Source organism: Aptenodytes patagonicus, chromosome 2 (assembly GCF_965638725.1).
Source record: "Aptenodytes patagonicus chromosome 2, bAptPat1.pri.cur, whole genome shotgun sequence".
In the NCBI taxonomy this organism is placed as follows: Eukaryota; Metazoa; Chordata; class Aves; order Sphenisciformes; family Spheniscidae; genus Aptenodytes; species Aptenodytes patagonicus.
In genome coordinates, this window is record NC_134950.1 from 148,110,975 (window position 1) to 148,135,769 (window position 24,795).

The following is a 24,795-nucleotide window of genomic DNA, read 5'->3' on the forward strand; positions in this document are numbered from 1 at the left end:
AGGGACAGGAGGCCTTGCAGAGGGATCTAGGTAGGTTGGAGCATTGGGCTATGATTAATGGGATGAAATTTAACAAGTCTAAATGCTGGATTCTGCACCTAGGACAGAGTAATGCCGGGCACAAGTATAAATTGGGAGAGGAGTGGCTGGAGAGCAGCCCTGCAGAGAGGGATCTGGGGGTGCTGGTCAACAGCAGGCTCAGTGTGAGTCAGCAGCGTGCCCTGGCAGCCAAGAGGGCAAACCGCATCCTGGGGTGCATCAAACACAGCACAACCAGCTGGTCAAAAGAGGTGATTGTCCTGCTGTATTCAGTGTTAGTGCAGCCTCACCTGGAGTGCTGTGTGCAGTTCTGGGGCCCACAATTTAAGAAGGATGTGAAGGTCCTTGAATGCGTCCAGAGGAGGGCAACAAAGCTGGTGACAGGGCTGGAAGGCATGTCCTGTGAGGAGCGGCTACAGACTTTGGGCTTGTCTAGTTTGGAGAGAAGGAGGCTGAGGGGTGACCTCATTGCTCTCTACAGCCTCCTGAGGAGGGGAAGTGGAGAGGGAGGTGCTGATCTCTTCTCCCTGGTATCCAGTGATGGAACACGTGGGAATGGTTCAAAGCTGTGCCAGGGGAGGTTTAGACTGGACATTAGGAAGCATTTCTTTACTGAGAGGGTGGTCAAATGCTGGAAGAGGCTTCCTAGAGAGATGGTCGAGGCCCCAAGCCTGTCAGTGTTTAAGAGGCATTTGGACAATGCCCTTAACAACATGCTTTAACTTTTGGTCAGCCCTGAGGTGGTCAGGCAGTTGGACTAGGTGATCATTGTAGGTCCCTTCCAACTGAAATAGTCTATTGTATTGTATTGTATTGTATTGTATTGTATTGTATTCTATTCTATTCTATTCTATTCTATACTAGTACTGAGTTGGCAAAGTTGGTTCTGTAAAGCCCTCCTTTACCTTCAGCCCTGGAAATGGCAAACATAATTTTGGTTGAGAGTGGCATCTCCTTGAACTCTTAATTTGTGAAAATATTGATTTTTCATATGAAAACCAATAAATTTCTAGTCCTTTCATACCGAGAAAAAAATTAGAAGGCAAACAAAAACAACCAACACACACAATTTATAATTCATTATTTTTAAGGAAATACCATGCTATTTGATTAATGCTATACTTTCAAAATCTTATTCTTAACCTACTTTATTTTCAGCCTTAGTTAGGAAATAATTGTTTCTGGTAGTATTTTATTGCTTTTAGGAACATTATTTGTGGGCCTGATGTTTATAACAGCTGGCTTTCATAACATTAACATTGGGTGTCAGATTTTATAGTTGGCACAATTTGAGGTAGGAATAAATAAAGCATATTAGGTGCTTTATTATAAATTGTACCTTAGAATCAAATACATAGCAGATACATCATGTGGAGAAGCACTATTGGGCACAATAGTACAGGTCAGGACTAGCCAGTATAAGCTGCTTTAAATTGTGCACCTTCCAAACATAGGTGTGCCTCATCTTACTTCATAATAATTACAACATAAAAGTACTGTGAAAGAAGCCTTAGCAACAGTTTCCACTTTTGCCACCATATGGAAGTGGTAGCTGCAGGGCCCGGGACCAGCCTTCACTGTGGAGCCCGCGGCTTCCCACGGAAACTGCTGCAGTCAGAAGGGTTGATTTAGGGTTCCCCAGGAAAGCAGAAATCAGAAGTGGGTAAGAAGACTGCAGACCTCATTTGGGAAAGGAGCAGTGCTTACTGACTGGCTAGGTCAACAGGCAGGCTTTTCTCTTAACACCACAGATTTTTCAGTTTCCTAGAAATGATGAAGAGAAATGTAGAAGAACGAAGAACAAAGTAGTCCAGCTTATGTGTCTCAGGTTAAGCATCAGAACCCATTTTGGCACTCAGGTTCCTTAGTTTTGGTCACTGATTTTGAGTATTTTTATTTTTTATTTACTGTTACCAATATTTTTGGTAGAGTAACGCTAAAAAAAAAAAAAGAAGCCAATATTCCTAGTACTACAAATGCAGTTACAAAATATACTGGTGTTTTTAGGTTGCTGATAGCATCTGGTCCCCAGGAGCACAACATAGCAGATAATATAAAATCATCATATGTAACCACAGTGTGTTGTTCATGCACTGCTATGTCTTCCAGCTTGTAGAAATTATAGCTGGCCTACTAACTAAATGCAGTGTTTTATTCAAATCAGGTGATGGTCTTCTACGTTAACATTTTCAGACCCCTACAAAACTGTCTAGCAGAGGTGTGAGCACTGTGCTTTTGAATATAGTTCTTACAAAAGGCTTGCTTTTCTTGGTTACTTTATGCAGGCTTTTTCTTCAGCGAGGTTGTGGGCCTCCTTGTATTAAAACTGCTACAACTTCCATACTGCCATGGGCATGTTAACCTGTGCTTCTTAAATCGCTGGGCTTGATGTGGCGCACCTTCCTTATATTGCTGCCAAATGCTGTGTGTCATGCCCAACACATGATGCTTCTGCCTCCCTTTTGGGATGCTGTGTGCCACAGTCCCTGCCTTTTTTCTGGGGTGTGGGCTCCTCCCCTTAAGCCTAGAAAAGACTTAAAGCAGGCGGCTGTGCCACCTGGATGCACATCCCCTCCTCTCCTGCAAGGCTGGCTTTGCTCCCATATCTGCTGATACGTACAAATTCTGATTCCTGCTTCTTGCTGTGCAGCGCTGAGAGGTGGATTCCACCCTCGAGCTGTCATTTCCTGGCACCGGTGGTCTTCCCAACTGTTCAGGTATTTGCATCTAAAGTAAGCTGGATGGTGATGGAATAAACCTGTACGAGTAGAAAGTGTGAGAGTCTCAGTGACTGGTAATGTATCTTTAAATAGTTTAAGGACTTTGACTAAATGCGCTTCTTTATCATGCTTGAAATTTTTGTATCACCTTTGGAATCAGTTTGAGAAGAGATTTTTCTTTTCTTACTTGACTGTTAAGTTAAAACACCAGCTTCAGAAATGTTTGAGTTTTTGTGCCTTTTTGTGGAAGAAGTGACTGTGTAAATGGGACTTATGGCACTGATGCTAAATGACCCTACCAGAAGAATTACGTCTTCTGCAGCACTGGTTCCACTATCCTTCAGCTATTTTTAAGCTCACATCATCTGCCCATTGATTTTTGATAGAAGTTTGTTTGGCTTGCTGTTCTTATAGTTTCTTTGAACTGATTCTTAACAAATGTTGACAAACTTTCTAGTTTAAACATACGTGAAAATCAAGAAAATTTTAGCCACAGCAACATTTGGGTAGATTTTCTTCCATCTTGCTTGCATTACGTTGTTTTAAAACAGGTATGAATTGCTGCCTATTCTGATCCGGTTGCATTTCTCAAGCTTTTTGTGCAGGTGAAAAAGACTGCATCTAGGTATATAGGTGTATTTTATGATGAATCAGCCCTTGCATACACTGAGCTATATTCACACCGAGAAATAATACCTGTAACAAGTTTCAGCATTTTGGAAATGGAATTTTGCTGCTTGTTATCTCCTAATTAACTACTTTTTCAGTCTTTTTAACAAGAACATGTGACTTTATTCTAATGGTTGCAGAAAACATTTTTTTCTTAATTCTGTATCACTATTGCTTCTAATTAATTTATCTTTACCAGGTATTTCTGTTGCACATGGTGTTCCCAGGTTCTTTTGACAGAACACAGCCTGATATGCTATAAGTCGTAGGATGTCACTTCAGTGCTTATGTCCACAAATGTAATCAGCAAAAATAAAGGACAAGAAAATTGAGAAAGAAGAATAAAAATGGTTGAGAATTGCTTTTTTCTTCAGATAGTAAAGACAGTATCTGATGCTAGAGACAATGCAGTTGGTATCTTTGACGCTATTTTTTCCTTCTCAGCAAAAAGGAAGGAGTAGTTATAAATCTTGCTTCAGCTGTTACTTCTGTCACTCAGTAAACAAAAATACTAAAGCTGCTGTGATAAAGCTGAATGTGGCTCTGGTTACTCCACCATCTCAAAAAGGATATAACAAAATTAGAAAAAGCCCAGAAATGGGCAGCAATGATGGTCATGAGTATGAAAGCACTGCCATATGAGGGATACGTTAGCAAACCAGGCCTTTTCATTCAAGAAAAAGAGCTGACTGAGGACAGAGAGAATATGAGAGAAGATCTCATAAATGCTCAGTGGCAAATCCTGAGAGATGCGCCATTCACTTTCTTTACCATACTACCCTGTGGCCATCAAATGAAGTTGTAGGAGTTGGATTAAAATCAAAAAAGGAGATAATTCTTTATGCAACAGATAGTAGAGCTGTGCAACTCGTTGCAAGAGGATGTTGTAGATGCTACCTGTTCATAGGAATTTAAGAGGAGACAGGATAAATACATGAAAGAGAAATTCATAGATGTTTCCTGTATATAAAGAAACTGCATCCCTAGACATCCACTGTAGTAGAGAGAATATTGAAGTAGGTGGTCCTTATGTTTTCTAGGTCTTTAGATGGACCTTATATTTTTGCGGATGGTGTAAAAGCCTGTGTTTTTAAATAGCCATCCTGAAATCCCATATCAATTTATTTTGCTGCTTGTTACGTTCTTTGTGGTCAGCGACTCAAATAGGAGAAAATATTAACCAAGGGTGTTGCCCAGTACTATTCCATCACCGTTTATAAAAGCAGAACTGGTTTCCACTGTTGCATGATCATTATCTCGTATCTAACAGGTTGTTGTAGCACAAGCAGTTCTGATGACAGAAAATATTGCAGCCCATTGTTTCAAATTAGACTTAATTCACTCTAATTTTCCTATACCTGAAGAATCTTGTTTTAGAATGATGTGTTGTTTTCATGGGGTTTTTTTTAGGAATGGAGAAGCTGGTTGCTTGTCTATACCAAAGGCCAAATGCTCTCTGTAGGCTGATTTGTTTTCCGTGGGCTGGAGGTGGAACTTCTCAGCTTGCTCAATGGGGCAAACTCTTCAGCAGCTCAATTGAAGGTTAGTCATTTGTGTAGTTAAAGCAGAAGTTAAGCAAGTTTGAAATACACGGTAGCCAAGTTTTTGAATGGAATACAGTGTTCTTGAGAGCACTGCAATCTTTTTCCAATGGGTGTTATCCAGAAAGGAATTCCATTAGGAATTAGCATTCCATTAGGGTGCCGAGTTTACTAAGTTTCTGTACCACCTTGGATCAAATTATATTTGACTAGGTTAAAAAGTTATATCCTCAGAGCTAAATTTCACAAGATTATAGTATGCTTGACTGCTTCAGAAACTATTGGTATGATTCAGAAACAGCAATACACTGGCATATTGTTAATATGTTAAAAAAAAGGCATCAGCATCAGCAAGGTTAACAGTGAAGATATGAGAACTATTTTTAATGTTGAGAGACTGCACAGAATGAATTTCTGAAAAAAAAATCTTTTGTCCACTGGAACTACTTCCAGCAAAGTTACTAAGGAGATGGCCTAGGAGCAACTAGCAGAAACAGATGAATAAAATCAGGGTGCAGCATGCTCTTTCAGAGATGTTTTGTGCAGAAAGGAAGTATATGTACTGCTATCTATCGTATTAGGTAGTGGTTTATTCTCTCTCTTCTAAAATACTTTGCGTCTGACCCATTACTTCCATATAAGTTTGGCAGTATGTGTGATGTCAAGGAGATTTTAGAAAATCAACATTTTTTTCTGATCTATTCATTCCTTACTTTCTCTAAACAGTGAGAGGAACATCCCCAATTTTGAAAGGAATATAATAAAAGCATGTAATATGCCCTTCCATGTAAATATAAATTGCCATCAATTTATACTATGATTCCATGTTTTACTTCGTACAGTGCTGAAGAGCCTGCAAAGAAGAAAACAGGGACCGTACGATTCTAATATAGTTTAACTTTCTAATGCTGCCCTTGAAAGTATATATTTTACACAACCCTCAAACTTGGTATTATTGAAATTAATGAATTTATGGTTGTTATAAATACTAACTGTAATAAAGTTGCTTTGAAACCTCAGCTGATATCAGGACCTTGTGGATATATGACCCAAGGCATTTATCAATCAGATCAATTGGAGAGGCAACATTTGTGAGTAAAGGAAGGGATGGAAACTTAATCTCTCACAGGATTAAAAGACAGTAGTAGCAATAGCAAATACACTGTATCAACTGTAAGAAGGATTAATTTAAATAATCTATATATTCTGCAGAATAGATTAAAAAAATTTAATTAAAATTCTTTTACTGTTTCTATTTGAAATAACTATAATTCTTTTCCCTCCCTTCCACCACCTCTTCTGCAGTGTCCTCTGTAAGGCTTCCTGGAAGAGAATCTCGTCTTAAGGAGCCTTTTGCGAAAGACATGACAACCGTAGTTAATGAAATTACAAGTGTTTTGTTAAAAGAATTGCAAGAAAAACCATTTGCATTTTTTGGTCACAGGTAAAAATATATACATTTTTAGATACCCTGGTGAAGGAGCTTTCTCTTTGAACTCTAGGAGTAGATAGTTACTTGCCTGTATTTGCAAAAACTTTAGGAAAATACACTTCTGCAAAGGTCTTTTGTCCTAAAACATGCTGTTGATCTCAAAGACTCTGGTTATTTGTTTATTACTGCAGGCACAATGTCTTTGAAAAATGGCAGTGTTGTGGTTTTTTTTTTTTTTACACTGATAAATTATAATTGTGTTTACTGTTAATATTTGTGTCAGTGCTTGCTCTATATGAATGCGGGGGTAAACCATTCATAAAACACATAGATTTTGAAGATCACTTAGTCCCAAGTATTCAAAACAACTGTTCTTACTGCAAATTAAGGAGACTACTAAAAGAAAGAGAGATTAAAAAAAGGTCTGATTTGTAAAACTAGACTGTATAGGAATACATTTTGTGTCAATTAGCTAATATCACTATAATTCACATGTCATATATAGTTTCAGTAACTGTTCAAGATAGCCAGTTAGCACTGAAATTCAAATTATGTTTAAATTTTCCTGTTTTTACATATGTTTTTGCTTACTTCGCTTTAATTTCTCTTTTTGCTGCAGTTTTGGATCTTATATTAGTTTTGCAGTTGCGCTACACTTGAAAGAAAAGTATGGACTAGAGCCGATCCATCTTTTTGTATCAGGGGCACATGCCCCACACGTAAGTTACAGAATCATTAATAATACGAAACAAAACAGTGTATTAGCTACCAAGAGTAAAAATAACATTTTACAGTATGGTATGCAGAGTGGCTTTAATACGGAACAAGCATTGCTTCTGAATGCATGCAGAAAAATGTTCTGTTTTCTTGGGGGAAATTAATTCTGAGGCGGACAGAGAATTTCACGTTACAGAATATTCACTGCTACTAACCTTAGCCTAGGGAGAACAGTCTCCTTAGGCTAATGCTACCTTTTTTGAATACTGTATTATTTACTATGGCCTTTGGCTTAATATTTAAAAGTAATCAAAACAAAATATGAAGTGCCACTCCCTACTCTGTAACATGTGAAATAACTGTCTTAGTCCAGTTTTTCATAAACCTCCTGCACCAGCCCTCAGTAACAAGTGACAGGACAAGAGGAAATGGCCTCAAGTTGCGGCAGGGGAGGTTTAGATTGGATGTAAGGAAAAATTTCTTTACTGAAAGAGTGGTTAAACATTGGAACAGGCTGCCCAGGGAAGTGGTTGAGTCCCCATCCCTGGAGGTATTTAAAAGACGTGTAGATGAGGCGCTTAGGGACATGGTTTAGTGGGCATGGTGGTGTTGGGTCGGCGGTTGGACTCGATGATCTTAGAGGTCTTTTCCAACCTCAATGATTCTATGATTTGTCTGTTTATTTCTTTCCCTCCTCATTCTTTGTTGGCTTTTTAATCTGTCCTCAGTTCCTTCTGAGGTTCTGGTGGTTCCGCTAGTCTTTCTCAGGAAAACAACAGTGAAGTGGCTTTTTCCCAGTCCTCCTGTCCTCAGTCAGCATTTGCTATTTCCATTCTTCTTTTTTGGGGCTTCTCAGCCATCCTGAGTACGAGCTAGTACTTCATAGAAGCAATTATTATTCCTGCAAATTTCCATAATCGGTTGGTCTCTCCAGTCCTACATTAGTTGGATTTGTGTCCACTGCTAGGCTTTTCGTTCTCTTAAATAGATTATTTTATTAGTTGGATTTCAATAGTGAGAGTCAAACTTTGAACAAAATTAACTTAATGGTTATTTGTCTGCGGAAGTTTCAGACCTTGAGGGTACTTGGCTCACTCATAATCTGTATTTTCAGCAAACACAGTCTACTAACCCTTTCCAAGAAGTATTCTCTGTGGATGTTAAACTAATCAGCCATTGTATTTTGGAGACAGAGAATCATTGTACTTTTTTACTAAAACAATTCTTAATGAAAATATTATTTAAAGAATATTATCTACAACACCTGATCTGTTTTGTCTGGTGCTGACAGTCTGAAGCATTTCTTCCAATCAAAAGCATACCCATATATGATGCAGAAGATGAAGACATTCTTACATATATACAAATTTTAGGAGGAACTCCTTCTGAGCTTCTGCAAAATGAAGACATTAAGAAACGTCTGATACTTACTTTCAGAGAAGACCTTAGAGTTCTTCAGACATTTTCGTAAGTTTTACAATTTTGTATTACATTTATATTTGTATTTTACAGTTTTACTTCTGTCTGATCATTTCAGGTTTTCTTTTTTCTTTCTCTGTAATTTGTTCTCGTTTCTGTTATAAAAATAATATGAAACAGTAAACATAGTTTTCTCCTTTGTGTGCTTTTCCATTTATATTCTAGTATTTAAGCCCTAGGTGAAAACACTGCTTACTGTAGCAACCACTACTGCTATTACAGTAGTGAACATGTCACGGTAGAATTACAGTTCTACTTAGGATCCAAAGTTAGTAGCCACTTAAAGGAACATTCTCACAACTTTTATTGTTTTCTGAGGCTAATAAGCTCAACTGATCATGCTTCAGGATCACTGCATTCAGCCTCCTGATCCAAGGCCCCCTAGCCCAACCAGAAGCAAAGAATCCCTGTGTTCTAGGCATCTAGGGAGCAATCAGCTTCTCCTGTCCTAGCTGCTGTCCCCGCTGGACGTAACACAACAGCTCACGTAACTGAGCGGTTAAGGTTTCTTACCCTGGCAAAGACAAGGACACGCTTAGACGTGGGACCCATTTTGGCCACAGGAACCTGACGCTGATAAGGCCCTGAAACATTAGAACTCGAATATAAGCAGATGACATAATTGTTTGTTGTAGATGAGAATTTTAATTGCAGGTTGAAGCTCTTTTTTTCCTAACTATTGGGTCATTCTTTCTTTAAACTTTTAGACCTAATTGTAGTAGGGTAAGGAGCTAAGAATCGTACAGATACAGTAATTCCTATGTTCTGCACAATCTAATTCCTGAAGTTTGTTACATTTTGGAGGAGAAAGAAAAAGCTATTTTGTGCGTGGAAGCAAACCCCAAATATAGGTATCTCATGGAAAGTTTTATTACTACTTTTTATGTTCACAGTTTTGAGAAGGCAGAAAGGAATATCCCCTTCTCTTGTGATATTACCTGCTTCGATGGCTCTGAAGATAAACCACATGATTTAGAAGGTACCTCGTTTAAATGGTTTTCCTCTTATGCTTAAGCGTTTTCCTGTTGTATCAAATCAGTTAATGAGTTTTCCAGAGTCTTTCATCTCCTTCTTAAATGAAACAGATCAACAGAGCAGTCTCAATGTTCGAACCAAAACAGTTGATACGGGCTTTTAAATAATTATTAAATAATAACTTTGAAATAGTTATGTAAAATGACCACAATAGTTGACATTTCTCTGACACTTTAAATATCTTTTTCAGCCTGGCATGATCTAACAAGTGGAGATATTTCCTTTTACAAGCTTCCTGGAGGTCACTTTTATCTGCTGGAACCCTCCAATGAAATTTTCTTGACAAAACACATAACAAGATGTATAGAAAATGCTGGTCTATGAGTATTTCCTTCTATTTTAATGGCAGAAGGTGTAACATTAGTCTACAGCACTTCATAATAAGTCATTCTTTCTGTACAATTACATGCAGTTATGCCTAAGAGTTGTTCTGTTCCTCCAGATCTTTATTGTAATCCTTTAAAAGGGGAGTTTTTCTGATTTTTTGAAAATAAACATTGGCTTTGGGTCTTAAAAAAGTTTTCATCTTTTCCCTCTTCTCATCTTCCATGTGCACAAACCCTTCACTTCATTCCACAACCCCGTTTGCAAAAAATGACAGTTGTATTATTTTACTTTTAGAGCTTCCATTTGTCTGCTCCTGTAAAAACGCTAAATATAATTTAATACCCACAAAAATCCACAATTCTTATGGAAATCTTAATTTATTAGGTTCAAATTTATTTAGAGTAAGATACAATCTAAAAATAGAGTATGTATGTAAATACCCTTTACAGTCAAACAGCTTATGTTTAAAAGATTTTACTGTCAGACTACACAATAAGGAGTTAGTATTGCATTTTTCTCAACAGAGTTAGTTCATTAGCTACTGAAGAGTTAGTTATTAGTGGGAATTATTTTGAGTATTCTAGATCCCATATTTTTCTACCATTGCTTTTGCTTTAGAGATATAGGCATTCATGGCATCCTCCTTTGATAAACCTGAAAAGAAAGTAGGAGTCATTATCTTTCCTCAGTTGTCATCCTATACGCATGACTACATGATGTAAATTTAATTGGTGTAACACCTTTTTTCAGGTTCCATGCCTCCCATTTGGCTTTGCCTTTCAAATCTAGCGTTCCTGGACATTCTGCCAAAATAAATGCATACCTTTAATTATCATGCAAATTTACATAACATTTGCTTGATTTCATCAAGATATGGGAGTAAATGTGAAGTATATATAAGAATAGGAATACCGATATTAATATCTCCAACAGTAGCCTGTTTGTAGAATCCATATAGTTCCTTTAGTTCTTCATCAGTTGGTCTTGTTTTTAGTTTTTTTACATTTTCTGCAGCACCATCAAAATCAGCCTGATGAAAGAAAAGAAAGTGTTAGTTTTCCTCTCAAGGGGTGTGCTTAAAACATTAAGTATAGCACGCACAGTAGTATCATTAGATACTCTCAATTACTCACTTGGCTTTAATGGTAAGTCTAGGCATTTTCCCATGAAAGAAGCTTAATAAAACCGTAAATTATTAGAAAGGGAACTAAGCCTACTTAGCTGATAGGGTCAGCACTGCTAAAATAAGTACATCTCTTTTTTCCAACAGTTTTACATCTAAACGCTTGGAACCATTACAGACTGTCTAATGTCAGAATATCTACAGATATATTCATGCAAGCAGCCTATACAATGAATGTAGTGTATATGTCTTTCACAGTCATACTGGGGGTATGAAGGCGTTCGTTGAACTTTACACCCCAGCAGTAATCTCTGAATCCTTTTGGCCCTGACTGCACGGTGTTGACTCGAGCGGCAGAGCTCGAATACCCTCTGAGGGGTACTGCCCACTTCCCCCTTCATTTCCACTTCTCTGCTGACAGTGCAGTAGGTGACCAACAGTTGGCACAGACGTACCTCACGGAGATAAGCAGTGCCGCTGCCAGGACCACCTTTAACACCCAACTCTCAAACACAGTGGAGCACGAGAGCGAAGTATAAACTTACTCCTTTCATCATCATGCACCCCACATTCACATCAACCCAAGGCTATAGCTGTTACTCTCCCTGTATACTAGGTCTCAGGCTAGACTTTAGCATAGAGTTTGGAGTCCTGTTTCATGCCCAGGACATTTCAGAGAGAGCTAGATTTTGTACAGTGACCACAGACCCGCCAGGTCACTGCACTACTATAATGCAAAAAAGGTACAGGCACTTTAATACGCTATATGCTGGTTTCAATCATTATTTTAGCTTTTGAGTTGGATCTGCATTTGCAGAAGCGCAGTATATCCTGCAAGATGTGCTATTACACATATATTTAATATGTACAAAACCAGCCGACAACTCTGTGCTAAAACCAGAGATGTATTCAACAACGGTTTCAGCATCAGTGCTGTGGCTCTGTTTAAATAACTGAGACCCTGGCATTACCTCAACAGTCTGTACTGTGCTTCTTTAGACCACTTTTTCCTTTCTCTAGTTACAGGAATTTTTTTTTTTTTTTTTTTAAAGCAAGAAAACCTAATGCATATTTGTCTCCTTAATTGATGCCTTTCTCCTTGGCAAGCAACTGCGCTGGGTGAACTGGGTGATAGAAATAAGCAAGAACACATGAGAGCTGGGTTCACTATAGTGTTCTGTACTTAAACAGAGAGAAAGTACAAGAGAAAGGTTATTTCTGTATTTAAATTCAAGAAGGAAAAATGAAAAAGAATTTAATTAGAGACTGATGCTCAAGTAGCTTTCTTCAAAGAAAGGCCCCTTCATGGAATCACAAAACTACACATTCACTGATGTAAGGACACACCAGCTGGTGACCGTGTTACGGCGGCAGCAGCAGGTGAAAGAGGGTAAGGACAGGTAGCTGAGTGCACTGCAGCATTCCTGCACAGAAACCTGGCCACTCTCCCACCAAATGAGTCACCTCTGCCTCCTGAGATGGAATTCACTTTTTTTTTTTGGCCTGGAAATTGAGTTTGGCCAGTGAGTTAAGTTCCCAGATACAAACTTCTGAGGAATTTCTAATTTTTTGCAAAATTTTGAATTGCTATTTGAAACCCATAAAGAGAAAGCACAAGACTTCTAAGAACAAAAGTGCTCAGCACAGGAGGATGTACATCTGTAACACCAGAGTTGAAACAAGGTGCAGCAGACGGACAGGTGTATTTAAAAGGGATGTTTTAAAAAAAATCATGATGTATGATTAAAAGGGTGTTCTAGCAAATGAATGCTCCCTGCAAAACAGCAATTAAAAAATAAATCTTGACTTTTCTTTAAACTGCAGTTATAAATTCACAAAACGTGAGAAGGGTTCATGATGATAATCCACATCTCTAGTTAGGCCAGCTTACAGCACCCTTAAAATGCAATGGGAGGAAAGCTCTTTAGACAAAAATCCTGCAGCAATGCAGATGCTTATTAACAAATAATCTTCCAACTCAGCAAGAACCTCAGTGTTTGCATAACTGACAAACAGAAGTTTCCAGGAGATTCCCACCAAGGCCTCCCAGAACCAAATGCCCAGTAGTGGATGCAGGAGTACAGAGAACAGCTAGGGTGTTAAAACAGTCTTTATTAGTTTTAAGTTTGAGAAATGCTACTGTTACGTGGAGATATTTTGAATATAATGATCCATCATTCTTTACTCAGTACCATACTGAGAATTAACCAGATTCCAAGTGCCATTTGTCCGCTTAAAGCTCTGAAACTTGGTCATTGGATAAAGTATACAATTTGGCAGAGTTACTGCATTAGATTCTAAATCAAATAACTTCCAAATTATATTCTTAAATCTAAAACTTTATAGACTGGAAACATGTAACAATGCTTATGCAATTTGTTCCTGTTTTAATAAAAATAATTCTCGATATTAATAAAATGCAACTATACCATAGAATCATAGAAAAACATGAAGTTTTAAGTCCAACTTTTTGTGTCTGATTTCTTTTAAGAACAACTAAACACTGGATTTTTTTTTTTTAAACCAGCCCAATATTTGGGAGTGCTGCAAGACAAATACAGGATTTTTCTAGAATTAAAACCCAAAACGTACAGAATATGTTACATACGTGATTTAGATAAACCAAAATCATGTGCTCCAGACTACATATAAAAGCTGAATCAATAATGTTGAAATGACATTACAGCATCTTTTCTCAGCATTTTTTTTGTTTCCATGTACTCTATTGTTTACTTTAAAAAAAAAATAAATCAGCGTTCTAGCAGGAATTAAACTGATCATGAGAACTACTTTAATTGAAGTAACTGGATTTAGTCAGCTTGGATCAGAATTAAAAATGGATTATATAGACAACAAAAGCTCTTTTGCTTCTTTGTTCTGGATAAAGAAAATGTAAATATTTTCTTGTGCAAAGTTTAATGTCAGAAATATGAAACCTGATTATTTGTTTTCCTGAAAGTCTAGAAAACTGGAATACAAGCTTTCTCACCTCAGCTGAAAGAGTAAATTGTTAAACGTTTCATAAAGTGTCTTCTGTTCCAATTCATCAAAGAGTTTAAGTAACATTTGAGGGGCTTGTTTGGCTCTGTTTTAAACACAAACTAAAATCTTCACTCTGAGTTGCAGCTAAACTGAAGGGGGGGGGGCGGGGGGAAGTGGTCTACATGATAATAAATCCTTGAACTTTCAGGCAGAAGTTGCAGTAATACACAATTACTGCACAAATTACATACATGCTATGTGAGCAGAACCTGTTCTTTGCATTGAAGTAAAACTCAGCTTTTCTGACAGCTGCAAGCTGTCGGAGTCAATACCACCTTTCTCCTGTTTGCAGAATCGAGCGCTCTTGGCTACGTCTCCCAAATACTTTAATGATACAGACAGTAATAGTTGCCTGATGTTCCCCTCAGAAGCCTGACAAAGTACAAATTCCACAGGTGGTACCCTACAAATAGTCACACTGGTATAAGTAAATACATCTTGGAAAGTCTGTGGAGGGTCCCATTTAAAAAGTAGCCATATTAGCAGCTTAATGATTTAAATTAAATAATAATAAAAGCAAATGTTTCCCCAAAACCACTTCAAGCATCATTAAGGCATCTAGTTGTTACCAGCTAACTAAGTCTACGGATTTCCTCTGTTCTTTCCATAACTGCACCTTACCTCTGATCACCTTTTGCTTATTAATGGGAGGGACCCCTACCACAGGAAAGAAACTCAGGAAGAGAAAACGACACTTAATAGCAAACGCTTTTCAGGACTGTGTGAGGGTTAGGAGGTATACAATATTGTGCATAGAGTCCTCAACCTTCACAATACGTAGTGACCTTTTTGTAAAGTTATGCTAGTATCGAGAGGCCTTTTCTAACCTGTACAGAGTGGCATTTTGTAGTCTGAAAGCAAGGGTGTATCTCCTCACTGCCATAAAACAAGCATTTTGAAATTATCTTAAAGTAATAAGCTCTGTGGAGCAGGAGTTGTATCTTCTGACAGGTCTGAACAACAAATATTTCTGGCAATTTAGCTATTTAATGTTTTAAATTAGCAATAGTGACATTAATATTGATGTAGATTCAGTACTTATAAATAAGAACTTCAGATATGTATATTCACGAATGGACGGTTTTGCTGTCTATACTGGTGGTGAAATATCTCAATGTATAGGTCAGGAGACAGTTTTAGCATTTGCCACAAAGTGCAAGTTGATTAATTTTTGTTCTTCTAAAACCCCTTTAAATTGCAGATGTTAAAAGGAAATAGTTAAATATAGAAACATTTTATGAACGTAATTATACAAGAATGAAAATCTTTATATTTCAGGTCAAATCAGTAAATTATAAGCCTTTAGAAATCTTCTATCAGCTGGCCAAGTTTTCATGATGCACACAGCAGTACGACCTGATCCCTAAGGAATTCTTGCTGCAAAATCTTTGTAATCATGGCTGGACTGCCACGGTTGCAATAGCTGTGGCTACAGACAGGTATTTCAGATAATTTAATTTCTTCTTTAAATACTGAATCTGCTGAACAGCAATTAAGTAAAGAACAGTACAAAGAAACTACCTCTAACTACTCTGTAAGCTTTGGCATTAGAATTTCATTGGACTTTATGAAGTTTACAGTACAAGTTGTAATAGTATTTCCCTTAGGATCAGTTGTTAGACTAATGTGAAAACTGTATATTCTCTACATCTACTTGTTCTTGATGCCACAGAAGAAAAATCAGTACAAACAAGAAAACCCTAATCTCAAATTTGATTAGAGAAGTCAATTCTTTCTCAAGAAATGATAGTTTTGATAACTTCTAGCTTAGGTGCAAACAAAAACATTTTGAATCATGCATCATTCAATCCTTGGCTTAACTTAGATGTTCAGAAGACAAGTACCTTTGGCCATAAAAGAAAAAAAATAGTGCTTTAGTTATTAATCACCATCCATAGCTCATGTGTGCTTCTTGTAAGCAATGTAATAAAGTCCTCCCTGTGATGAATTCCTAGTATTTGTAATATTAATATTTGCTTTCATGAAAGCCTTACAATCTTTATTTTTATTCTTATGTGGTATTTTCTCTCGTTCTCCTTCTGTAGGGTACTGTACCTGAATTTCCTACAACCACCTGAAATGCTTCAGCAAATTCAATGTTAAACTAATTTTTAATTTTTCACCAAAAATTGCCGAGGGCCATAGAAAGTAAGGAAATATCACTATCCTTCCTTTCAGAAGCAAAACCAGAAAGGTGAACACATACATTTGAGGCCAGCAAGTCACCAACACCACAGGGAGAGAATACAGGGCTTTGGGGCACGAGTGCACTGCCCTGTGCCTTAGACATCGCATGGGCACCGCCAGCCTGGGAGCACGGGGGTGGACGGACACGTCGCTGTACGCTAAACAGGAGTCTGAACTCACAGTACTTGTGAGACCGTTTGTATGACTTTTCACCTCACTATATACCTTGACAGATAGGTAGCTTATCCCTCCATGAGAATAGGCCTGGTCCACTTTGTGCTTACCTCAGGGCAGGAGCAAGGACATGGGCACTTACTGCGGAGGAACTTACATGCTGTGAATTTACATCCCGGCTTACCCCAGAGTCACTGCAGACACGCCACGCTGCTGCGCAGCGCTTCAGACACCGCAGCATTAGGATACGAAGGAGTTTTGTACTCTGGTATCAAAACTGTAGTCTAATTATGCAAAAACACATGTCCACATATGCACTAACAACAGTATTTTTAATAGATGTATAGCATTTATTATGGAGAAGTGCTCAACAAAGGGAAACAAAATCAGCAACGCAACTAACTTATCACTGAATTAAAAACAGCGTCCCAAAGAAACTGGAACTGTGTATCTTTGACACTCCTAAAAGCAAAGCATTTCCACTCACACTGTTGGTACAGATGTATAAAAGGGATGTACGTTTACTTATGAAAATAAATGTGATGGCCCACCACTCAAGATTTATTTTATAGGTAAAATTTTATTAAAATAAATATTTCATTCTTAATCCAAACACCAGTGATATTCCTGACTATACCTATCACTGACTCCTACATCACAGACATCTTTTAATATTATCCATACACGTACAAACAAAAGCAGCATTCATGCGCTGTTAACAGTAAGATTAAGAAGTGGTATCAACAATAAAAAATAACTGAGTTGCCACAATTGATTAAAGTTTAAATAAGTTTTATCTTCATCTTTATACTGTGGCCACTACTGCATGTGAGCCTCTGCCAGCGCTGACGTACAAGGACCATTCAAGTCAGTGGAAATCTTCCGCGTGCCTTGAATAATTTTCTGATCTAAACTTCACAGTAAGAATGAACTAGAAGCGTTGTTAGACTTGTACAAGACAAAAGATAACTCAAAAAAATAAATTAAGAAAAGAAACCATTAAGTTAATAAGCTTCTTATCTTCATATACTTTTATTCTATTTGGATCTATAGGCAAGTATCACAAGATACTGTTCTAAAAGTATGCAAATGTGTATCTTACACAGCAAGAAATATGCAGAAATGAAATTTAAATACTGAACATTTCTTTCTTCATCTCCCTCTAGGCAATCACTGTGCACAGACTGTTGCTTAGGATTTGCTTGCTTACACAACATGCTTAGGAGCAGCCTATAAAAATATAATTTCCTTTTAATCATGTATGATAAAATTCCCTTTAATTCCTCAAATTAAAAGCATAAGTGTATATACAGACATAAACATACACATACACACATGCATTAAAGATAAATGCACAAATCATCAGACTATTATCACATACTCCCTTTTTGCAAAGAAAAAAGCTTGAATGAATTCTTCATTTACAGCAGAATATTTTACTAGTTTGCAAAACTTACAAATCTTTTACAGCCTCCCTGATGAAAACAGTATTTTATTCATTTTGTCCTCATTCCCAGCTTGATTCAATATATTTTTATGGATATGGATGGTAGCTGTCAACCAAAGCAACAGTGGATAGAAAAACTCTATTATGTCTAATGCAGAATGCGTAGGATATCGTGATATTTCAACCACTGATTTTTACGTGAAAGTATAACTGTATACAGCAATGGAATGACATATCATACTGCACTCAGCTCTTTCTAATAATTATTTATGGCTCATTGCTTAATCATCAGGCTAATAAATTTATTGTCTAGAGTGAATTCAAGGCAGAATTAAAAAACCCCTATAATTTCAGTGATCGCTAATTAAACAAAGGTGGTGTTATGTTTGGGATTTGGCAATTCCGACCCACTGAAGAAATAGGATTCTTCCTCTTAGCTGTAGAATACCACAATGAAACCTCTGTGCCGTTCGACATAATTACAGCTCAGAAGAAAATTGCTGAGCTACTGGCAATACACTCCCTGCATCTAGGTCAGTGCATTATGTTGCTCGCTCTTTGCAAAACACGCACGCTGAACAAGCTGAGACAGACATTATAATGAGACCAGGATAAAAGGGCTTGCAAATCTTGAAGTGAAAGGGATAATAGAAAGCCTAATGAAGAAAAACAGCCTAATCCACCAGGGCATGGGCAAGACAAGGGAAGTATGCATAGTTTACTACAAAGGTAGGAGGCTAAATGCCAGCAATGAAGATAATTTCCTCAAGAACTATTTAAATCTATAGTCAGAGAGAAGGTAGAAGGAAGCTCTCTCTAGCCAGAAGGTAGAAAGTAGAAGCTTTCCTACCAAAACACAAGCCCATCAAAATGTACCACTCCAAAGATGCACACACCCTAAAAAAATATGCACAACTCCCTTAAAAATTATTCATGCTTCCCAAATGCACATATACCACCGCTTCAGTGTTAGAAGTTTCCCTCCTCTTCTTATAGTTCCAAGTAACTAGCCAGATCCTAAAAAAATAAATATGTACCTACCTTTCAATGCATAATCCAGTCCTAGCAAACTCAGATACACACGTAAAGAAAAATAATTCACGCATGCTCTAAACAGGTTAAGGCTCCAAAAAATTACATGACCTATGAATAGTTCAAAATAAGCAGCATGTGTCTCACTCTCCATTTGCGAAAAGTAATGCATTATTTAACCTCCAAAGGCTTAGGCAAATTTCCTGTTCGGAAAGGTAACCTTGATTTTGCAGTAATAATCCTTATGCTGAAGAAATATCGCTGTCTCCGACACGGCACTGCACAGATGGACAATGCATCCCTCCCTCTCCTCTCCTTGCATCTCTGCCTCACCAGATGCCGAATTGCTTACCTGGAGAGTCATGATGCTGCGAGGATGCCCAGGGAACGGCCTCGCTCCTTCTCCGGCGGGGACGCGGCGCTTCTGCCTCTCGGCTCCTGTGGCGCGAGCGTGGCGGCAGGGGCCGTGCTCCACGGAGGGCGTTGGGCTGGATACAAGTGACCTCAGCTCGCCCGCCACAGCAGAGCCACGCTGGGGCAGGACACGGGGGCTCGCTCCCACTGCGTCTGTTGGGACCTGCGGGGACAACCGAGCGGCTACGAATGCCGGGGAAGGGACGGTGAGGGCAATAAGCATTAAGCCCACACTAGTTTCTTCAGAAAGCCTGAGCTTGTTTCCATACCCCTGAGGATTAGGCCACCAGCCTGAAAGCAGAGATACAGCAAGATTTCCAAGCCATTTGTTTGAAAAAGGAAATTTCTTGAGTGATTTGAACCGCAACCAGCCCAGTTATTGCTATTGTTCCCTCTGCCGCAACCCCTGCCCGTGCCTGTGCCTGTGCCCAGCCCTGCCTGGGACCTCGCATCCTCCAGCTGCAACTCTGAAAAACACGCAGGTCATCCTGGGGATACCACACACGAGCAGTTACACACACAAAATACCTTGAGAATGCTGGTTTTTTCTTTGCTCTACTAAGTGCAGGATAAAAAAATGAGTATTAACTGAATTAACTGAATAAACTAGCCTACAACTGTAACCACTAAAGGAAAAAAAAAATCCATCCCTGCTTATCTATTATAGCAATTCATAAATTATTTATGTTCACACCTCTACACATTTATATTCATCATTCCTTGAGCATGGTTTAATCACAATACTATATGCTTCAGCATTTTTAAATCCACTAACTTCCATAAACCCATGTAAAAAGACTGTTTTCCCTCAACTTAAGTCCAGGTTAAATTAAGCCAGGACTTAACAAGAAAACAAACCAAGTAAATTTCAGTAAATAACAGGAGACTAAAAAAAAATTTGAAAACAACTCCATCAACTCTCGTCTCCAACACCACGAAGTGACGATGCTCTGCTCTTTCAGGTACAAGAGGCTGCACGCAACCATGTAGTGCACTGAGGTGAATCAAGAAACTGAACGTGTTTGTAAAGATTTGTTAATGGCTCACAGCGGATTGTGCGAAACACTGAACATAACCAGTTCTTACCTGTCATCTTACTGTTAGTTACAGAATACGGTGTATGCGCACAATACATCGCATATTAAACGGCAGTGAGAGACGCCCCTGTTGCTGTAAAGTCCCTGTGAAGCACCTGTTGACTTGGCCATGATTTCATTAGATGACGTACGTACATACGTACGACAAAGCAGATCCACCATCACCTACAAAGCAATCTATGGTAGCACTCAAAATCAGAAAACGCCAGTGCCAGGCCTGCGGTGAGACCCGCCAAGTGCAGGCTCCCAGCACCAGCATTTTAATGCCGCCTTTAATCAGACGGCAACGTGCTATTTCTCTACGCGGTGCTGACCGCAGCCCAGGGACCGGCAGCGGGCGGCCTCCCGCGCAGCCGGGCCCGCCTCGCACCGCCCCCGCTGCCCACCGAGCCACCCCAGCCGGGACTCGGGCGTCGGTGGCTCCGCTCTGCACCCACCGCCCGTGACTAGCCGGGCATTTCTCGGCCCGGCCGGCCGAGCTACGCTCTCCCCTCCGTCGCCGTCTTCCGCCGGGCCGCTTCCGCGCTGCTCCTCCTCAGCCCGCTCCGGACACGGCCCCCCAGGGCGGGAGGACCACCCCCGCCCTGCCGGGCGCTGGCGGCTGAAAGGGGTCAGCGGCGCCGGGGAGAGCCCGCCGTGCTGGCGCAGAGGCGGGCCGAGGGGCGGAGCGGGGCCGCGCTGGGCGCCGACGTGCTGCGGCCGACGGCGTGGGACCAGGGACCGGGGCGGCAGGCGGAGGCCGCGGCGGAGGTAGGGCTCGCTCGCCGCAGGCGGGAGCGGGGCGATTGCGGCCCGGGCCGTGCTGCGGCCCGGCGGGCGGGCGGGCGGGGTAGGCCGGCCCGCTCCGGCGGCGGCGGCAGTGTGGGCCCGGCCCGGCCTGGCCTGCAGCTGCTCCGCGGGCAGGCGGGCGGGTAGAGGCGCGGCGGCGCCGGGGAGGCGGCTCCTGCGGGCCGGGCGGTGAGGTGGTGGGGCCGAGGTGGGCGGGTGGAGCCCCCGCCTCAGGGACCCGCCGGTGCGTTTGCAGCGCGTTCTGCTGGAGCCGTGTTTCAGCCCGCGTTTCCTTGTTGTCAGGAGCTGGCTGACGGCGCTCACGGGGCGTTTTGGAGAGGAAGCGTTTGGCGAAGGGTTTCTGGCGGCGGTACACGTGGGCGGCGTTTCCCCGTGTGTCCCTTCCGCAGGAAGCGAGGGGGTCGTGACAGTGGTGCGAGGTGGAGGAGGTTAGTGTTTCTTTTTTTCGCCTCGTTGCCCTATTTCCTATTCCTGCATGCTTGTTTTCCTCAGTAGTGCCCATTTTGAAAAGAAAAATGCAGTCTTTCAACTGTGAAATATCTCAGGCTTTGCTCCTTTCTCATATACAAGTCTGTTGCTGACTTTGCTTGATACCCCCTGTAAAATGTCATCAGAGCATCCCTAATCGAAAGCTTTTAAAAACGACAATCCAGAGCTCTTTTTTTTTTTTTTTTTTAAACCTATCATAAGCTTCCATTTCTAACTCAGTCACATGTAAGATTTCTAGTTGTTTCCACTTTTTGGTTGTTGCCACTGTGATGGTAAGCAAAAGGGATTAGATAACTGCATGGACGATAGCTCCATAAAGGACTAATAAAACAAGTCGGCAGATCTTCCATCTTACATCCCCAGTTCAACCATTCTGGGTGCCTGGGAGCAGAGGGGAATGGCGGCTCTGCCCTCCCCAACAGTTTCTCCGGTTCCCAGTGTTGGAGGCAGACAACTGGGCTGGGTGGGCCATCGCCTGGGTGGCCCTGCAGGGCATTTCATAGGTTCTTCTGAGAGTACCGAAGGGGGACACAGTGCTTTGTTGTATTTTGAAATACTTACTCAGTTTTACTGTTCTCTGAAAACTACTGCTGTGTCTTTGACTCTCTGTGGATAACAGCTTCACAGTTCGCATTGCATCGATACAACTCTGTTCGATGCATTTCCCCTACTGGCTTCCAGACGTGGGTTTAACTGAGGGAAAATCCCTCCAGACAGATGATGCTTTATGGCAGTACATACTGTTGGGGGAATTTCAGTGAAGACAGGGTTTGTCTTACCAGTACACAGAGAACTGGTATGACTAGCAAAATGGTATCTTGTGAATATCTAAAGGCTGCCACTCAAGAGATGTACATAAATGCTATCCATATGCCTACTTGGGTAACTAGGAAACCTAGGAGAGAGTCATGTCAAATTTCTCCTGATTTGAAACTTGAGCTGCTCTTATTCTGTAAGCTTGGCTGTGCAACTGAAGATACTACCAGTTTAGCAAGGAGATGGTGAATAGTAACCCAAGCAGGAGTATGGGGACTTACTGAGTTACCAGGGCCTGTAATCGGGCCTGCCTTCATGTCTTCACCGTTGCTCTGGACCAGAGCAACCAGAGCTAGAACAATTATACTTTCTCTGCTCCCGTTTCATTTTTCTCATCCCTAAGGGCATGGCCTAGGTGACACGAGTAAAAGACCCTTTCTGAACTTTCTGGAGGACTGTAGAGGATTGCTTCCTTCACTGAAAGTATAAATTAATAGAGTCTGCAGATTTCTATCATACCTTCTAAATGCAGACAAACACAAGACGGATTAAAGAATGAAAAGGCAAATTAAAGTTTTAAAAATCCTAAATAAATTCAGGAACTTGGAGCTTGTTTCATGTTGTGATTCTGTTTTGGTGGGTTTTTTTTTTCATGTCATAATACTGCCACCATGCAGCTGCGCAACAGTGAAAATTGAGTGGTCCTTCAACTTGTGGTTCTGGGGGTTTTTGTTTTGTTCTGTTTTAATCTGTAATACCTCCAGCTGCTTTCGTTCAGCTTCAGAAGGGTCTCATCACTGGTGTTGCCTTGCTGTCCAGTCTGCTGGGTTTTTTTAAATTATTTTTAAAAAAAAAAAAAAGGGCAGCACAGCATGTGCCTTGTGCAAGATTTGTTAAGGATTAGCACTGAGCTAATGTGAGGAGGGTGATAGTTGCCAGTATCACTTTGATATCTCTCTCTTCTGCATTCCCAAGAGAAGCTTATGGTAATGATGTCCACATCAAACAGTACAGTACAGTATTTGAACTAATGTTTACCCCTTTCTTCCCTTTGCAGCTAGGGTGGCAAAACACAAAAGAACCTCAGGATGTCTGTCATTCAGCGAGGGACGGCAACACTTCGTAAAGCAAAGAAAATCACTGTAAAAACATGTCTAGATAACCCCTTTGTTTTTCAGTGGAAAACCATAGATGGAGAAGATATGCATTTTATACTAGAGACCTTAGAAGAAAGGATTAAACATATTGGACTTAAAAAGATTGAGACTCCAAGAAAGAAAAAACGTTCCCTTACAAAAGCACAAATGGAAAGACAGTGTGATGCTAGCACCAATGAACTCCCTAAAGAAGAGGAAACAGAAGGCCATCAACAAAAACCAGGATGGACTGACATAAGTATCAGAAGACAGCTTGCTATTGGAGTTAATGAAGTTACAAAAGCATTGGAAAAAAATGACCTTCTTCTCTTGCTGGTGTGCAAGTCTGCAAAACCTGCCATGATCACATCACATCTTATTCAGCTGAGCGCAAGTCGAGCCACACCAGCAGGCCAGGTTCCCCGTCTCAGTGAAACAGTTGCACCACTTCTTGGCTTAACATCCATTTTAGCACTAGGCTTTAAAAAGCAGTCCGATAAATTTACCGAAGCAATAGAAGCAATAATTCCAAAGATACCAGCTTTGGAAGTGCCGTGGTTTCAGTACAGAACTGAAGAATCTGTGGCTTATGCACATACAGATTCTTCAGAAAATCAGGAACCCGAGCAGCTTGCAGAGGCGCTGGGGGATGAGCTCACAAGCCAGAAGCGGAAGCGTACGGAAAGCAATCAGCTCGATCTTTCAAATATAACTTTGCAGCCTTTGAAAATCAAGAAACTTGTTCCAAATCCAAATAAGATAAAGAAACCACCTCGCAAAAAGAAAAAAGCTTTTTCAGCGTAACTAATTTTAGTTTAGTCTTCATATTAAATGATTTTTTTAATGCATTATGGAGTACAGCTCTAACAAGTATTTTGTTTGGCTTTACAGTGTAAAGCACTTGAACACAAGGTAAACTTTGTGTTGCACTCAGTTGAGGTACTTTCTGCTCTAATAAAGAATATTGCTCAAACTTGTGTGTGAGTCTTTACCTGGGGGTAAATATTTCATTTGCAGCTGGAGATCAAGAGAGTTAAAATCAGCAGTGAATATGCTGAAGTAATTTAAGACATAAGTACATCTTTGGAATTAATGCAAAGCATTAAACAAACTTTGTATTTTTGTACAGATGAACATGCTTCAAGCAAAA

The 24,795-nt window shown here is 40.1% G+C and overlaps 3 protein-coding genes across 6 annotated transcripts; 2 read left to right on the forward strand and 1 right to left on the reverse strand.

Annotated features, from left to right (window-relative positions):
- Positions 1-2,603: 2,603 nt before the first annotated feature.
- Positions 2,604-10,150, forward strand: OLAH (oleoyl-ACP hydrolase). Its single transcript, XM_076331604.1, has 7 exons — positions 2,604-2,756; positions 4,839-4,970; positions 6,275-6,413; positions 7,021-7,120; positions 8,410-8,585; positions 9,491-9,576; positions 9,823-10,150. Exons 2-7 carry the CDS (start codon positions 4,841-4,843, stop codon positions 9,954-9,956), a joined length of 765 nt encoding a protein of 254 aa, XP_076187719.1. The 5' UTR covers positions 2,604-2,756; positions 4,839-4,840; the 3' UTR covers positions 9,957-10,150.
- A 181-nt stretch (positions 10,151-10,331) lies between these two features.
- Positions 10,332-21,066, reverse strand: ACBD7 (acyl-CoA binding domain containing 7). Of its 2 annotated transcripts, none has more exons than XM_076331605.1 (5): positions 20,913-21,066; positions 19,317-19,541; positions 10,872-10,989; positions 10,700-10,762; positions 10,332-10,613 (listed from the first exon to the last, which is right to left on the reverse strand). In XM_076331605.1, the coding sequence occupies exons 2-5, from the start codon at positions 19,326-19,328 to the stop codon at positions 10,540-10,542; spliced, it is 267 nt and encodes an 88-aa protein (XP_076187720.1). In that variant the 5' UTR covers positions 19,329-19,541; positions 20,913-21,066; the 3' UTR covers positions 10,332-10,539. The 2 variants fall into 2 exon arrangements, with proteins under 2 accessions (XP_076187720.1, XP_076187721.1); XM_076331606.1 differs by lacking the exon at positions 20,913-21,066 and adding an exon at positions 20,465-20,640.
- Positions 21,067-21,173: 107 nt separating this feature from the next.
- RPP38 (ribonuclease P/MRP subunit p38) lies at positions 21,174-24,618 on the forward strand. Of its 3 annotated transcripts, XM_076331600.1 has the most exons (3): positions 21,174-21,225; positions 21,547-21,692; positions 23,567-24,618. In XM_076331600.1, exon 3 carries the CDS (start codon positions 23,598-23,600, stop codon positions 24,447-24,449), a length of 852 nt encoding a protein of 283 aa, XP_076187715.1. In that variant the 5' UTR covers positions 21,174-21,225; positions 21,547-21,692; positions 23,567-23,597; the 3' UTR covers positions 24,450-24,618. The 3 variants fall into 3 exon arrangements, with proteins under 3 accessions (XP_076187715.1, XP_076187717.1, XP_076187716.1); XM_076331602.1 differs by lacking the exon at positions 21,547-21,692 and having other exon boundaries at positions 21,204-21,225; XM_076331601.1 differs by lacking the exon at positions 21,174-21,225 and having other exon boundaries at positions 21,512-21,692.
- Positions 24,619-24,795: the final 177 nt, after the last annotated feature.